We start from the raw sequence: 16429 nt of genomic DNA on the forward strand, positions 1-16429 counted from the left end.
AATAAATTATTTCATGGTCAGATATGTAAGTAGGCTATAATGGTTGCGCTATTGGTCCTATGACAGGCTGTAATATACCACAGTCTAACCGCACGCTCGGAATGGGAAATTATAGTTTTGAGTAATTATGTATAGGCTATGTTATTCAAGAATTAAACTAAAGTAATGAGTCTTAATGTTCACAACAATTCAAATTAAACTGAGAGACAGTTATTCGAGCTAGATTAAACAAAACTCGTCCGCAAAATAAGCTTTAACATATTTGTAGCCTACGTTTCCTGTTGTCAACTAGACTACAGTATAAAGCTATGTAGGCTAAAGAAAAGCTTGAATTCGTGTCATCACAAGTTGATGATGCAAATTCAAGCGTTACTTTATAGCCTAGCCCTTAGCCATCTCAAAATCGAAACCAAAATTCATGTTTGTCATGTTGCTGGCGACGCTGCTGTCAAGAAGTTGCGAATAGGCTGTCTCTGCTGTACGCAGTTAGTCTGTTATATTAGAGAAAGAAGGAAGATGGGTAGCATTCTCGCACTACATCTGTTGGTTTCACTATTGCAGTTTTCACAAAATATGGCATGGACAGGTAAGGCTTCTGAAAACCTAACATAGAGTGATACCATGGAGGTCATGAATGCCAATTTTAGTCATGAGTGAGGTGAACGTCGTCGTTTCACAGAAAAGTGATTGTGAAATGGGCACACATCTAGAGCTGTAGCCTACTGAATCCTTGTAGCCTATTCATCTAAATATATGAATCAAACTTTTATGGCACAGATCCACTAAACATTAGACGTCTGATGGACATGCAGATCATGTAGGCTATTTATTGCGTCCGTCGGTCCAGGACGTGCAAACAGTAGGCTAGGTCCGCTATTTTGACGTCTATAACCATGACAAGATTTGGACGTCAATAGGACTATACAACCTATTTAGGACGTTATACAGAGGTCCTGTGGATGTCAATAGGGGAGACCGGGTATGGTTGTAACACATTTTTCTTCAGCACCTAAAACTACCATTTCTTTTAAAGCTACAGTTCTGGAACTTTTTGGCAAAGTAACCACATTTGTCTACTACAAGTGGCAACCATTTAAATCTCTTCAACTATATTACAGAATTTGTGAGATTATGACAAATACAGTGTGTACCTTTGTTACAACCTACCCCACTACTGGGGTAGATTGTAACACCTATTGGGGTAGATTGTAACAGGTACAAAAAAATGCAGATGCATATTGTATACCATACAATCCGTTCTTCACATAGAGAATGAAGATCATATTAACGTTTTAAACTAAATATAAAAACCACAGCGTTTATACTTTGTGTGTGTATGTATTTGTGTCTCTCATGGAAAGAGAGAGAGGGCTGAACAGTCACACACACAAAGATGAAATTAAATAGACATTAAATGGGTCTACTAGCCCCATTCCACAGGTTGTAATATATTCAAAAATTGTGTTACAACCTACCCCACCACTGTCATCCATTGTTTAGCTAGCTGTATTAGCATGGTGCTTTGACATTAGCAAGAGAGAGCTACACCATTCTTTACTAGAGAAACTATAGTTTGACCTGATGTAACTCATACAACTGTATCTACAATGGTAAAAGCACTAGAAAAAAATTATAATAATAATTAAAAAAAAGTTACTTTCTTACCTCAGATGTTGAATTTTTCTCCTTACTCCGGGATAAATGGCACTAACAACTTGAAAATGTCCATGTGTGATCGTTAAGGAAGTCTGAGCAGTCAGAAACTGTCACATGGCTCATATCTTATCCCTGATTGGTGGAATTGGTGATGTTACAACTCTCCCCATGTTACAACCATACCCGGTCTCCCCTACTGGACGTCGGGGAAAAAAAAGACGTCATCTGTCGTTACAATCTGCACCTGAAATTGGACGTCCAAAATAGGTCTCTTCGCAGTGGGTTCAAGTTCAAGTTCAGTTCATGGTCTCTTCGCAGTGAGTTCAAGTTCAGTTCATACATGCTCAAAGTGAACAGTTCACGTTCAAAGTTCACAATTTTACCAGGTGATAAAACTTGCAGCAGTACAGACCAGTTCTATACTTAGTGCAATGAAATCCAGCCCTCGGCGCTCTCGTCGTTGCCTGCTACGCGGCGTTGCTATGCCTACCCCGCTCTGCTGCAATTCATCACGGGTAACGTTGTGCGGAAGCCAGTATGTCACTCCCAAGGGGGCAGGCGAATTCCCGGAAGTAGAAGAATCGACGTAGGCTGGAGGACCACCTCTCTGCTAACTCCCATAGAAGCCCATTCATTCTAGAATTTTTTTTAAATACCATAACTTCATATAACATATATCCTGTGCTGATATTGTAGCTTCTGTGTAATCCACATAAACACTACAAAGGCAAAACAGACTCCACTACCTCGTCCCACAGAACGTTGGTTACCCGTGAAGAAGAATGGTTAGCTTGTTCGGGTTGGAGGGAAGCTAGCTTTGACGTAATCTCTTCAGCCTTAGGGAGATAACCATATTGTTTGGATAAGAAGCTCAGTCCACCTTACTGTCTATGACGGTAACTCATAAGCAAAACCTAGCATACACGACCGTATGTTAAGGTAAAGCATTACACAGAAGCAACCTAATAATAATAAAAAAGTAAACCTAATTAAAAAAAAAAAGGGCAGTAATCATTTCAGAGGTTTTCGATGGATTGACTGTAGGTCGGAAAAGTGGAAAGAAGATTAGCTTCAAGGCTATAACTTTGTTTTGTTTTAGCATGACTGTTTTTGAAGATGATCATGTATGGTAGCTTCAACATTAACACGACTTGGTGAGGATGATATTAATAATAATACATAAATAAATTTTAACTTTTAAAATTTTAACTTTGTTTGACTTTGTTTAGCTTTGTTTAACTTTGATGACTTTGAAGGCAAAGGAAGTGTGAGAAGAATTTCTGTGTATCTATCATATGAGTTACAAGATTCAGTTCTATGGCAAACGTCACAAAGTTAAGTGTGAGTCTGCGCAGTACTGGGGGGACCAACTGAAAAATCGTTCTATTTGACTCAGTGCCCTCCCATTGAAAACGACGGAGTCCATTTATTTTACTGTCTATGGTCACTCCCCGATGTGAGTCGCTACCGGATGTGAGTCGCGCATGTGTCACTTTGCTACTTTGCGACTACCAGTGCTGTTAGCCACAGAATAATGACATTAGCCTACACAGCAGTAATGTATTATTTAGCGTCTCATCACGGCATGATCTCTAATGTCAGTTCTAGATTAGAGGCTGAAGTAGCCTGCTAGCGAGAGACTTCTGTAATATCAATAAAAATTGACCTATAACGAAGTTCGTTCACTGCTGACAAGTAGGCCTAAGTAAGCAATCAAGCACAACAAAGGCTGTCACTTGAATGGCGTTTGTTAACGTTAGCAATCAAACAATCTTAGATAGCTAAAACGTTTTTGAAACAGAAAAAGTTAATTATTTTATGGATTTCAGTCGGATCCCTTGGCGTTATGCCGTAAAACCTATCAATCTGAGCATGCGTGACTCACATCGGGTAGGACTCACATCGGGGAGTGACACAGTATGCTATACGTTAGACCGGCACATCCGGGAACTTGACTCGTGACAAACGTTCCAACCCCTCTCATTAACTCCAACGCAAATTAGGGTCAATAAACGTAATTCGTACAGAAATCGCAGGAGTAAATAATAACAAAAAATACCACAAATCAATATGACCACTCAATACATAACCACTTTGCCGGTCGTTGACCGTGAAAGATACCTACAAAAGCTTAATTCAATTAATATAAAAACATGTCCCTTCAGTCTCCCCGGTAGGCTACAGTGGTGCAACAACCCCACTCAGTGTGACCAGAAGTGTCATACGGTCTTCTCTTCTTATGGCTTGTAGCCATAATTTTCTTCTGTCAGGATTTTTTTGAGGACATGGTAGGCAAAAAGAAACTCAGGGAGGGTTCTTGGCTGTGTGGTTGGTACATGTCTACCGGTTCACTCTGGCTTGTTCTGAGGGAATGTTTTCCCCTCAAAAGGGGCATGGCGAAAACAACCTGCTCTGTGTGACGCGGGTCCGTTGTAAGTATAGAGCGGCGGTCCCATCATAATTGCAGGCGACTTTTAATACAGTGTTAGACCCCACATTTGACAGATCTGATCACTCTAAAAGCAAAACGAATCTGGCAATCCACAAAAACAATAAAACAGTTCATGGCGATTCTGACCTTGGCGATTGTTGGCGGCTTCAGCACCCAGACTCCAAATGCTACTCTTTTTTTCTCTCGGTCCACCACTCCTATTCCCGTATTGATTATTTTCTAACCAGCAACTCTATAATGAAAAAATATCTCTGATTCAACTATTCATCCCATAGTCATTAGCGATCATGCCCCAGTTACAATTAAATGGAACATAACGAACCAACAGCGACCAATTAGCAAATGGCGTTTTAATACATCCCTCTTTACAAGACCCAAATTTCATCAGTTTTGTTGGGAGAGAGTGGGCATTCTTTCTAGAAATGAACGGCTCCCCTGAATCATCTCCTTCCCTTCTGTGGGGAAACAGGAAAAGCAGTACTCAGAGGAAGAATCATCTCATATTCAGTATACAAAAAAAAAGGAAAAGAACAGGAAGTAGAACTCAACAATAAAATTAAACAGTTAGAAGAAACCAATGCAAGCAACAACCCAACTGAAGAAACACAGGCAAAACTTAGGAAACATAAATTCAAACTCAATGAAATACTCAATAAACACACTCAATTTATGATTCACCGTCTAAGGCAGGAAAAACTTCCACCATAGCAATAAATCAGGTAAATACTTAGCAAATCAAATCCAACGTAACAAAGAAAAAATCAACAATCCCGGGTCATAAAGAACTCAGCAGGGGAGCTAACCAGCTCACCTGAAGAAATAAATCATGTTTTTACCAGTTTTACAATAAACTATATTCTTCAGAAATAAACCCCAACCAGGAATTCATAGACTCTTTCCTAAACAGCATCCAATTACCACAACTCAATGAGACCGAAATAAAAACCTAGAATCACCTATAACTCAACAAGAACTGTTTGATGCCCTGAAACAGATGCCGATAATAAAGCACCAGGTCGGATGGCTTTCCTGCTGAGTTCTACAAACAATTTTGGACCATCTTAGCTCCACTTTTCATCAGAATGATTAATGAATCAAAACAGAAAGGGCGTCTTCCAACTAGTTCCACCACAGCCTCAATTTCACTGCTCCCTCAAGCCCAATAAGGACCCAACATTGCCATCCAGCTACCGACCAATTTCTCTCCTCAATGTGGACAATAAGAAAAATCTAAAATGCTAGCACACAGATTAGCAGAGGTCACCCCATCCATTATCCACCCAGACCAAACAGGCTTCATTAAAGGTAGAATTTCATCCACCAACACCCGCAGACTGTTAAATATAATGTATCACTCTACAAAATTTCAAGATAATACCATCATAGCAACTCTGGGCCTTAAAAAAAGCTTTTGATAGGGTGAACTGGAATTTCCTGTTTTCCACATTAGGGAGGTTTGGCTTGGGAGTCGTTCATTAACTGGATTAAACTTCTATATACCTCTCCTTCAGCCACAGTAATCACCAATGGACTAACATCACAAAGTTTCACTCTTCACGGGGAACTAGACAGGGGATGCCCACTCTCCCCCCTCACTATTTACAATCTTCATTGAACCCTAGCAGCTGCCATCCGTCAGAACCCCCTCATCAAAGGTGTCCAGACTCCATATATGCATCACAAAATCAGCCTTTATGCTGGCGACATTCTTCTCTTTCTTCAAGACCCCACAACATCAGTAGAAGAAACCATCAAACTCATTGACACATTCTCTAAAATTTCTGAATACTTAATCAATTGGAATAAATCTGCAGTTCTCCCATTACATCCCAACAGCTGGGATGTGACAGCCAACTCTTCACCTATCCCACTCTGCACTAACTATATCACTTACTTAGGGATAAAAGTCTCCCCAGGCTGTCAGACTTATTTAGCCTAAATTATTCCCCTCTACTCACTTCAATAGATGATGACCTTCAACGCTGGAAGAACCTCCCATTATCCATCATGGGCAGAATCTCAGTAATCAAAATGACAATACTGCCCAAAATAAACTATCTATTCTCTATGATTCCAACCCAGCCCACCACCCTCTGGTTTAAGTCTCTCGATTCATTAATCACTAAATTCTACTGGAAAGATAAGACCCCAAGGATCAAACTTCGCCACTCTCCAAAACCAAAAAAGCAATGGGAGGACTAGAGGCCCCACACTTCCAGCACTATGCCCTGGCCAACCAGCTCCACTTCATCCACAAATGGCTACACCCCACCCCTCAGACAACACCTGGTTAGACCTAGAACAAACAATCTGTAAAGAAATTAAAATCTCAGATCTCCCCTTTCTGCAGTCAGTCGGTCAAAAACATCCATCCTTCAAAGCCCCAACAATTTCAGCTACTCTGACAGCCTGGTGGAGATTCTACCACATCACTGATTCACCTATAGCACCATCAATTAGCACCCGATTTGGAATAACCCAGATTTCACCGTCAATAAAAAAAAAACACTTAACTTTCACACATGGATGGGAAAGGGCATCACTCACCTTCAACACATTCTTCAAGACAATAATCTGGCCTCATTTTCCCTGTTTGGTCCAGAAGCACGGCATCGAGTAAACACTTCTTACAATACCTGCAAATTAAATCATCTATCCTAGGAAAAATTAACATCCAGACAGCTAACCTTGACATTCCCCCACCAATCTCAGAGCTGCTTAATATTCCCTCTCCCAAAAAAAATACTCTCCCAAATTTACAAAATTATATCTCGTTCAGAAAAAACAATTGGCCTGCCATATCACAAATGGGAATCAGACTTATCAATTACTCCCGGTGCCGACTTCTGGACCAAAATGTGCAAAAACATCTACCTCATGACAAAGAATAGTAATCTACAACTAATACAATACAAGGTTCTTCACAGATTCCACTTCACTGCACATAAATTGGCTAAAATGGGGTTTGGCTCGGATCTTTGCACTCACTGCACACAAAATAACCCAGATACATACATTCATGCGGTTTGGCATTGCACTCCAATCAACCACTTCTGGGTGAGTGTCACAAAATCTCTCTCTTCCATCTTTGGCTGTCACATCCCAGCATCCCCTTCCTTATGCATACTTGGTGATACATCCACAGTCAATTTAAGCAACTCCTGCAATAAAACACTGCTGGTAGCGCTGACTATCGCCAAGAAAACAATCCTCATGAACTGGAAATCTAAGAACAAAGCTCACAAAAAAAAAAAAAAAAACTTGTTAACAGACTATATATCATTAGAAAACCTATCAACTACAAACTTAATCAATACTCAGGATACAACCTCTTCTTGGTACCCCTTTATCACCTACTTACAGTCCTGACCCTCTTTGCCTGAGTTCCATCTCCACACGATCATAACACACTTCATCAACAGATACACATATCATCGAACACTAGGCAGGGAGGGTAGCTGGAACTATTATTGTTATTATTATTATTATTATTATTATTATTATTATTATTATTAGTAGTAATATAAATAGCATCCCCTTCTTTCCATCCCCTTTTATTTACATTCTCTGATAACTTTACTAATTTCACTCTTTCTCTCTGCCTCTCCCATCGTTATTCTGCGGGGCCCCATTGGATGGCTTGGGAAACTTCGGTCCTGGCGGGTCGCTGTGTGGTTTTGGCATTGGTTGGGTCCTGTGGGTTATCTATTGGCCCTGGGCCCCGGTGTGCACCCTCCCCTCATGCAGCTCATGCACACGCCTTGTCCTGGAAGCACACAGCACAGCTTTACTCTCTTTTAATCGCACTACATGTTAGGTGACATACATAAACAAAAACTACAAAACAGGCTAGGGTAAGAGTGGAGTGCAGGTAGAGATGCCTCATCAGGTGTCTATCTGCATGCCTCACTTATTTTAATGCACACATTGAGGAGGCATACATCTTACACAGGGTAAGTGTGGTGTGCATGGGAAATCCTGACAGATATTCACCATGCATGCCCACTTCTTTAATGCTACACTCTAGATAGACCCCTCAACCTAGCCATTCACATACTGTACATATTTAGGTCAAAGAGTGGCGTGTTGGGTGAAGGTCTGGGGGAGGTGTGGTTGGTCGGGTAGTGGGGGATGTGTGCATATGCTGGGGGCCTGGGGCGATGGGTGGCACACAGGTCCTCCCCTCTGTCAGCTCGTCGCAGTATAACTGCAGGGGCTGGGTGGAACTGTGGCCATTAATGGGTGCCCAGGTTGGCAATCAGTCAGGCAATCAACCAGGCAATCAGTTATTCCTATTATTATACTTATCATTAATAGAATAATTACAACTCCTCTCCTCTGAAACCCTCCCTCTCTATGTTCCAGCTTCTCTCCTCCTGGCCCAACAGCAAGCCAGCCTTATACATATGCGCACACACACACACACACATACATCCTCACATACTCACTACCCCTCACCCCCCATCCCCACCCCCATCCCAACACCACCTCATTCACACTCGTAGAGCTACCATCCGCATCCCCCCTTCTTTTCATTCCGGTCATCAATTTCATCCCTGATAATCATATCTGTAATCATCCTGGACGCAAATCATCCTTAGCCTTTCTGTTATTAATGTTATGTTGTGTTATGTTTGTGGAAGCCAAGTCAATGTGATGTCTTGTTAAGTTACAGTATGTGTTTATGTAATGTACGTCTGTTTGTCGTATGTAGTATTCATGTGCATGTCGTAGTGTTGCATTTTCTGTAATGTCGATGATGTTTGCAAATAAAAAAAAAAATAAATTAAAAAAAAAAAAGTATAGAGCTGCACAGTCCGCCCACAGCCGATGCCGGATGTAAAAATTCAATGCAATTTCTCCATTGACAATTGCGGTATAAGCCATAAAAACTTAACTGCACGTGGACTTAAAACCAGCTACGGCTGTACTAAGCGATTGTATATGCTCCTATAGACACCAAGAGTTCATGGGGCACTAACCTTGTTTTGAGATAAATGCCTTTTATTCGCGATCTCTTGACTTCATTACCCACAATGCTGAACAATCCCACAATCCCACAGTGATGCCTCTGATTCTCAGCCGGACACTACGTTGCCCGCAATGCATTGCGCACACAATGTCAAAACCAATTCTGTCTGGTGATACATGATTTAAGCGGCACCAGCGAGAATACAGGAGGGAGGGATTTTCTCTCGTTGCGTTTCAAAAGAGAAAACAGATGTTAACTCAGTTAACAAATTCCGACGTTCATTTACAGTGATGTCTGCCGTTCATGACACATAATGTGAACTAATTCACGTTCAAGTTTTTTTATTTAAAAATGTGTTTAGTTCAGTTCAACGTTCACGAAAAAATGAGCGTGTTCAATGAACGCGTTCTTTTGAACTCGTTCACGCACAACACTGTAGCCTACTGAACGATAACGTGGATGCTGTGCAGTGGATAGGTTCCTATATTAGGCTATAGTGCTACGGCCATACGACAGTCCGGATTTTAAGTGCCCTGTACGACGCAGCCTCAAGCCGGACGCTTATTTGTCCTCCTTTTTGGAGATGCAATTCTAGAATCTTTGCTCGGACGCAGCATAGCAGATCTGACTGACTCAAATTATGCCCGATGCTTCTGTCACTCGTCTGATAATTTGCTACGCAATTTATGAAGGAACCGCGGACCAACAGAAAAAGAAAACAAACGTTTTCGCAATCAGACGGAAATACACGTCAAATTGATCTATTTGCATCTCTCCAGCGTGTGCTGCTGGCCTAACAGGGAAGTGAGTACCCTGAACTGTCTGCGGCTTGCTTGCCAGCAGTCAGAGTAGCCTACTTCGCAAAAGTTGTCAAATACCACATAGGCCTATTCCGTTTTTGGAATGTCGGCGACATTGAAGCTTACAGTCAAGCTTTGGTTGGTTTAGAACTGAGCAAAATTTAAAGTAGTCTAATATATTAACTTTGCTTTGCTGTGCTGCATACTGGACAATACATGCACATAGTAAATTATGAAGTAGGCCTATTACGTCGTTTGAAAAAATATTGAAGGGAATCCAGTCCAGTACATGTCTTTGGGCAGTAGCCTAGGCTACTACAGACACAGGTGAAGGACAGTCAGCCTCAGCCAGTAGGCTACTAGCACAATGAGATATGTAAGGCTACAGTCAGCTTCAAAAGCAAGCAGCCCAGACCCTAAAATCGGGCATTTATAGGCTAGCTGTGAAGGTGATTCACACACAATTATTTTTCTTTCTCCAAAAAACTATATTTCATAACTTCTGTAGACATCCAAAATGGGGTATGGTTGTATTGGGAGCACTGGGGTGTCAGGTGGGACTGTAAAAAACAAAGTTTATATTTTGGCCCACAGAATTCAGGTAGGAGGGCCCCTTAGCAGGATTTTGCTTAGGGCCCCATGGAGGTCTGAACCGACACTGGTTGTAGCAAAGCTCCGCTTTAACCTGGAAGAGTTGACCCTAGAGGTGTTGTCCCCTGAACTGCTACAGAGGGTGAAGGTGGAGTTTGTTGAGGCTAATTTGAACAGGATACTGAGGACAGGAACTTAAATCGATTAAAAATACAGGTGGACTGCTGCACACACAGAGACACAAAGATGACACTGCAGACAAGTCCCCAATAAACGGAATACTTGACTATTTGAGCAGTTGAATGTTAATGCATGAGTGTTTTTCTCTCACTCTCTTTTGTTGTTTATATAAAACAAGTTCTTTATACTTGTTAAGAACTGAAATGTGTATTTTAGGCATTCTTTTATTTTTATGTGAACTTAATTTGCACATTTTCAGTCCAGAAATGTTAGGCATGCTTTGTGCCACTGTGCACTTTGCAAGGCAGGTTCACCTGGTCAGTTTTTGAAACAGACACCCCAATGTATTAAATAAATACAAATACTGTGAACAAACACTTTTAGCCTTTCCAGGAATATTTTGTATTATTACACATACATCATGATATATAGTAGATCAAATTGTCTTGCAATGAATAGGCCTATTAGTGCAATGAAGAGTATTTCAGAATCACTGTATCATGATACCATCGTTATTATGGACAAAATTGTATTGTAGTTTGGAGTAGGCCTACACCAGAGTCTTAAGTAATTATTCTTGCCTCACTAAATGCCGCAAACCTTTTTGGTGTTATGGAAATGGCCACCATATATATGTCTTTAGCAGGGCTGTAGTAGGCTACTCAAGTCTGGTGTTGGAGACGTTTTTTTTTTTTTTTATGGACTCGGACCAAATATTTTAGTTGAGTCCAGCGGGCTTAAACATACATTTATTTCTCTAAATAATATATCTAAAACATCATTGATTAACTGATTATGTTGAGACTAAAGAAATGTTTAGTTTGTTGATGATGGCTGGGCATTGACGACCTATTACAATGCCTTCCAAAACTCATCTTTTATATAGAAATGCTGTAACAGTAGGCTATAGGCATAACCTAATAAAATCACAGAACATTTGTACATAGGTAAGTAAGTGGTGTATAGAATAATTAAAAAAAAATGGTCTCTGTCTCAACTCTCTCATTTTGGACTCTTGACTCGACTCGGACTCAAACCTCTTTTGAATTGGTCTTGATGACTAGTCCCGGTCTTGGACTCGTAATCATACCGGAAAACTGAAAACCAACTTAAAACTGGTTGGTGTAGTTTTACAAGTTGCTGAAAAAAATATTGTGCGTTAAACTATGTATCTCAGGACCATCAAAAAAAGTTCCATTACGGTGATTCAGCTATAAAAGAATGAAACGTTTTTCTATTGCCAAAAAAGTGGTTTATTGTGGGGAGGAAATATTTAGTAGGCCTAATCCAAATAAAAGTAAAATAGCCAAGGACAAACTTGTTTTTACACTATGTTACTTACACAGAATAGGCATACTGTATGTATTAAACTGATTATGCACATTTTTTGCCATTATTTGTCTAATATTTGGACAGTTTGTTTTTTCCAAATAAAATTTTGATGGATGCACACGATGTCTATGCAGATTACGAAGCAGTCAGCATCCTCGCCTACACCAGGTTGACTAGCAGGGACTCCGTGGAACAAGGAGTACTCGTCCTCGTGAATGAGGCTGTTTTTGCATACTTTAACGCCACTGAGAAAACCTTCCTGCTTCGGCCTACTGCGATGGCAGGCTTTTCTGTACTGGAAGCAAAAGAACGTATGTATTGTGTGTCTGAGGTCATCAACGCCTTTCCACGCCAACAAGACTATCTGGACAAGTTGATCAAGCAGACTAATGGTGCCAAGCCGCCTAAACGTTGAGTACAATTTCAATGTTGGTTATCCTACCATCTTGAGCTTGAAATCTGTTACTGTCTGTTGGTGGACTACTTAGTGCAGACAAGGATCTGTTGTACCTTGTGTTCTCGTTAATAAAGTCTCTGTAGTCAGAATTCAGTCAGGGAAGTATTTTTACATCATAGCAACCCCCCCTCTAACCCCTCTTTTACATTAATTGCATTAATACTTTAGTGGCTATTTGTGTATGGTAAAAAATGGCCAAAAGTGTAATGAGTGAGGCATTTTTTTATGAATCAGCGTGAATCAAAGATTGTGTTTACATCTTTAAGGCAAAGAGTCTAACTTACTTATTTTTTCTCTTCCTGCAAACAGTGAGCCCTTCAGTTAATGTATACAGCCATTTTCCTGCAATGCCAGGAAGTCCTAACTACCTCTACTGCTATGCCACTGGCTTCTACCCTGGAGATATAGAGATCAGCTTTGTTCTCAATGGACGTCCATTCCCTGGTCCTACAGAGTCTTCTGATTTAGTGTATGGGGAGGACTGGACCTTCAGAGTGTTTAAATATATCAGCATCCTCCCCCTACCCGGAGAGGTGTATGAGTGCTTTGTCAACCACAGCAGCCTCGCTCAACCTAAAATAACTGTCTGGCGTGAGTATATCCCACTTGTTACACTGTAATTCTAAAGATGGCACCTTCACACAGCTGAAATAAGTACAGGGTTGCTCGATAGTTTATTTGCATGTGAATGGTAAAAATGTTAAATGTCTGTGACAACCATTGAATACCATATTGTTGAAATTATCAAGACAATATTTGTTATTGTGGTCTCTCTTTCTTTCTCTTTCACATACCACACACATACGCACACACACACACACTTATGTATATATACAGGGCCAGAAGTGTCAAAGACGATTGGGGCATCCGTTTGGTTGACCGCTGTGGTGGCTGCAGCTTGTGGGGGAGCATTGGGCTGCTTCATGTCTGTGTTTGTATGGAGACAGAGAAATGTTACAAAGTAGGAAAAAACATTAATATTACTTATATTATCTTGTTTTTTCCAAACCTTCCTACTTTTTGTGTTTTTTTTGTCATAAGTAATCAAAACAGCAAAACTATGGTTAATGATTAAAGGCTAATGGAACTGGTGTGTGACATAAAGATTTCAGCTTTTCAGATTTTTCAGGTTGTGAGGTAAGGTGATCAGATAAGGATGTTGATCAACATAGCATATTGGATGTCAAATAGATCTCCCACATTTTTCTGTCAACAAAATAACTTAAAAACAAAGCAACACAAAGATGTACTTCAGTTTGGAAAGTCCATTACAAATAGCACATTCCCAGGTTGTGTGGCAAACATGATATTAAAGGATTTAGTGACATCTACCTGTGAGGTTGCACCCAACTGAATACATCTTATTTTCCATTTCCAAATGAGTAGAAGCTATGGTGACTGCCAGATGCCATATAAAATGTCACCGGTCGCCGATCACGTGAAAATCGGCCGATTCCGGTCACCAGCCGATCTATCGGTGCATCTCTACTTCTTAGCTCAATTGGTGCAAGTGACAAATAGGGCAGGCTACATAGTTGTCATTGAGAACTTCAATTGACCAAACCTGATCAGGGCCCAATCAGTGCATTTCTTTCTCCTATGTCATTGTGGTAGAAATTTTGGATTAATAACAAATCTTATGCAATAGAAGTGATTACTAATAAGTTTATATTAGAAGTGAATACTAATCTACATAGAGGTGATTAACATTAGCCTACATGTTCATATATTATGTGTATGCTTTTCTTTACATTCGATACTGTGCATCAACTTTGCTTTGTCATTTGCTCTCTCCATGTCACGACTTTCTAATAAAGGTCATGCGACCCCTTTGCCTCGAGTTAAAGATCTCAATACAAATTTCAAGTTTTTGCCTGCAGTGGCAGTTCTAGGATTTTTCTGAGACAGGGGCCACATCATACACTGAGGGGCCAAGAACCGGTCAACATTCATACACAGAAAATCCCTTGTTCAGTAAGTCAGTGGTGTAGTCTATGTGATATGTAGGACTTTACGCAGTATACCCACTTAAAAAAGCATCACCATCTCAGTAATACCCACTTAAAATAGACAAGGATAGGTATTAATATTTGGGGTTGATCACAGTATACCCACTACAGCTAACTAGACTACACCACAGCAGTAAGGTGCATACATTTCACAAACACACACACACACACACAGCATGTGAGCAACAACTGCTACATCATATTTACACCATTTTTTTAACAATAATTTTTACAATGGTCTGATTTGGAATGGTCTTTGAAGCCACCGTTTTGCTTCCAGTTAGAGCCTGATTCTGATTTGAAGACTGACGATGGGGCATTTGGAAGCAAAAAAATTACAGAAGGGGTACCAAAACACTAAATATGGAATACTCCTACCATTTGAGGTCTTTGTATCAGAAGTCATTGAGTGGCCTCTTCCTATTTCGTGCTGCATCTTGCGGAATACCTTTAGTAGAGGTTGCACAGAACCATCTGCTCTAGAATGGGAAATGTCTGGAGAGAAGAAAATGAAACAAGTTTGAGTAACTTAATTGTTATTAACTTTCATAACTCACTGTCAAAGTCACCAGCTCCTGCGCCATCCCAGTCTGTAGGTGAAACACAAATGTGTGTCACAAAATCCATGCTTGTATTCAGCATGTTGTCTGGCAACTGTAAAGCCAGTTTTTATTTTTAAAAATCATATAGCCTAAAGCTTGAGTGAACAGGGTAACCAGAGATGGCAAAAGTACTCACTTCCCATACTCAAGTAGAAGTACAAATACTTGTGTTGAAAAATCCTCTGGTAAAAGTAGAAGTACTGGTTTAACTTCTTTACTCAAGTAAAAGTAACAAAGTACAGGCTTGGAAATTTACTTAAAGTATAAAAGTAAAAGTAGTCTTGTTTTTTTATGCCATTTTTTATGCAACTACCTGGACCACACAAATGTTACTAGAGTGCAAGAGTGCCAGTCTCTCTTTTTAAATCTTCCCCTTATAACCTGTTGGGCCATTTCTAGGCTTTCCCACCCAACATCACACTGCCTAGCCTACTTCAGAGGGCAGTGTGTTCTTTTGGCCTACCATCAAATGCTGGACATCTTCAGCAAGCTAAGATCTAAGCTAAGAGAAGTTTCTTAGGAAGCACTGGCACAGAGTTACAGAGCCTAGAATATTGTTTTGTATTTTAGACCATTATTTGCCAAGTTATGCTAATGCGTTTTGTAATGCCCTATGGAAACTCCCCATAGTACTTTTGGTTACCCAAAATGCATAGCCTACTGACCATAAAGTGTGGATAAACTATGAATCTGTGATCACAGTAAGGTGGACTGCGCCATGCGGTATCAGATTTTTAGAAAAGGCATTCAGAACATATTTGATGATGGTGGAGGTTATTGTCCAATGTTTATAACAATACAAGTGGCATTTAGTGGTTCATAGAGTGTTGATGAGTGTACATATTGTTATTGTGGATAATACAGTGTGATTTTTAAACGCTAACAGTTGTAATTGGTGAATAAACTCTTTTGAGAGGTGGATAAACTCTGTAGTGACTGGCTGTCAATCAGGGAGTGCCCACGCTCATGGTTAGCAGTCTGGCGAGAGGGGGGCGGGACCCCCGGGGAATATAGGCTGGGGAATATAGGCTACTGTTTGAGAAAGTTCTGTCTCTTTTCGGTTCTGGGCCTGACACGGCCCGCTGTGTTATATGCTGCATTGTGTGCTTCGTGACAATAAACCAGTTCATGAAACTTTGGCTCATAGTGAAACGCTACAACTCTAATAAGAGGTGGAGAAACTATTTCTGAAATTTCAGGGGTGGGTAAATTGCGTTTAGCCTACTTGAGTTTAGCGGCCTCCACTACATCCCTGTTCAAGACCCAATGCTGCATCTAGCCTACTTATTGCTAAGGATATAGATTACACTGCAGCTAGAAGTTAGTAACTAAATTTAATTGAGACATATTACTACGTGCTGACGTTAACGCTGCCATC

General features: G+C 40.4%; 1 protein-coding gene across 2 annotated transcripts; it reads left to right on the forward strand.

Annotated features, from left to right (window-relative positions):
• The first annotated feature begins 1 nt into the window (after position 1).
• On the forward strand, positions 2-14294 carry zmp:0000001138 (uncharacterized protein LOC100002901 homolog). Of its 2 annotated transcripts, none has more exons than XM_048262541.1 (4): positions 2-586; positions 12118-12393; positions 12750-13031; positions 13278-14294. In XM_048262541.1, exons 1-4 carry the CDS (start codon positions 352-354, stop codon positions 13403-13405), a joined length of 921 nt encoding a protein of 306 aa, XP_048118498.1. In that variant the 5' UTR covers positions 2-351; the 3' UTR covers positions 13406-14294. The 2 variants fall into 2 exon arrangements, with proteins under 2 accessions (XP_048118498.1, XP_048118499.1); XM_048262542.1 differs by lacking the exon at positions 2-586 and adding an exon at positions 1808-1973.
• Positions 14295-16429: the final 2135 nt, after the last annotated feature.

The sequence above is a fragment of the Alosa alosa genome, chromosome 14, assembly GCF_017589495.1.
Source record: "Alosa alosa isolate M-15738 ecotype Scorff River chromosome 14, AALO_Geno_1.1, whole genome shotgun sequence".
In the NCBI taxonomy this organism is placed as follows: Eukaryota; Metazoa; Chordata; class Actinopteri; order Clupeiformes; family Clupeidae; genus Alosa; species Alosa alosa.

Bases quoted from the DNA above. Each gene is read 5' to 3' on its own strand.
- zmp:0000001138 (XM_048262541.1), top strand. From the start codon at position 352: ATGATGCAAATTCAAGCGTTACTTTATAGCCTAGCCCTTAGCCATCTC. The intron at 12,394-12,749 runs GTTGAGTACAAT...TCCTGCAAACAG, and splicing joins TGGTGCCAAGCCGCCTAAAC to TGAGCCCTTCAGTTAATGTA. The intron at 13,032-13,277 runs GTGAGTATATCC...GTATATATACAG, and splicing joins ACCTAAAATAACTGTCTGGC to GGCCAGAAGTGTCAAAGACG.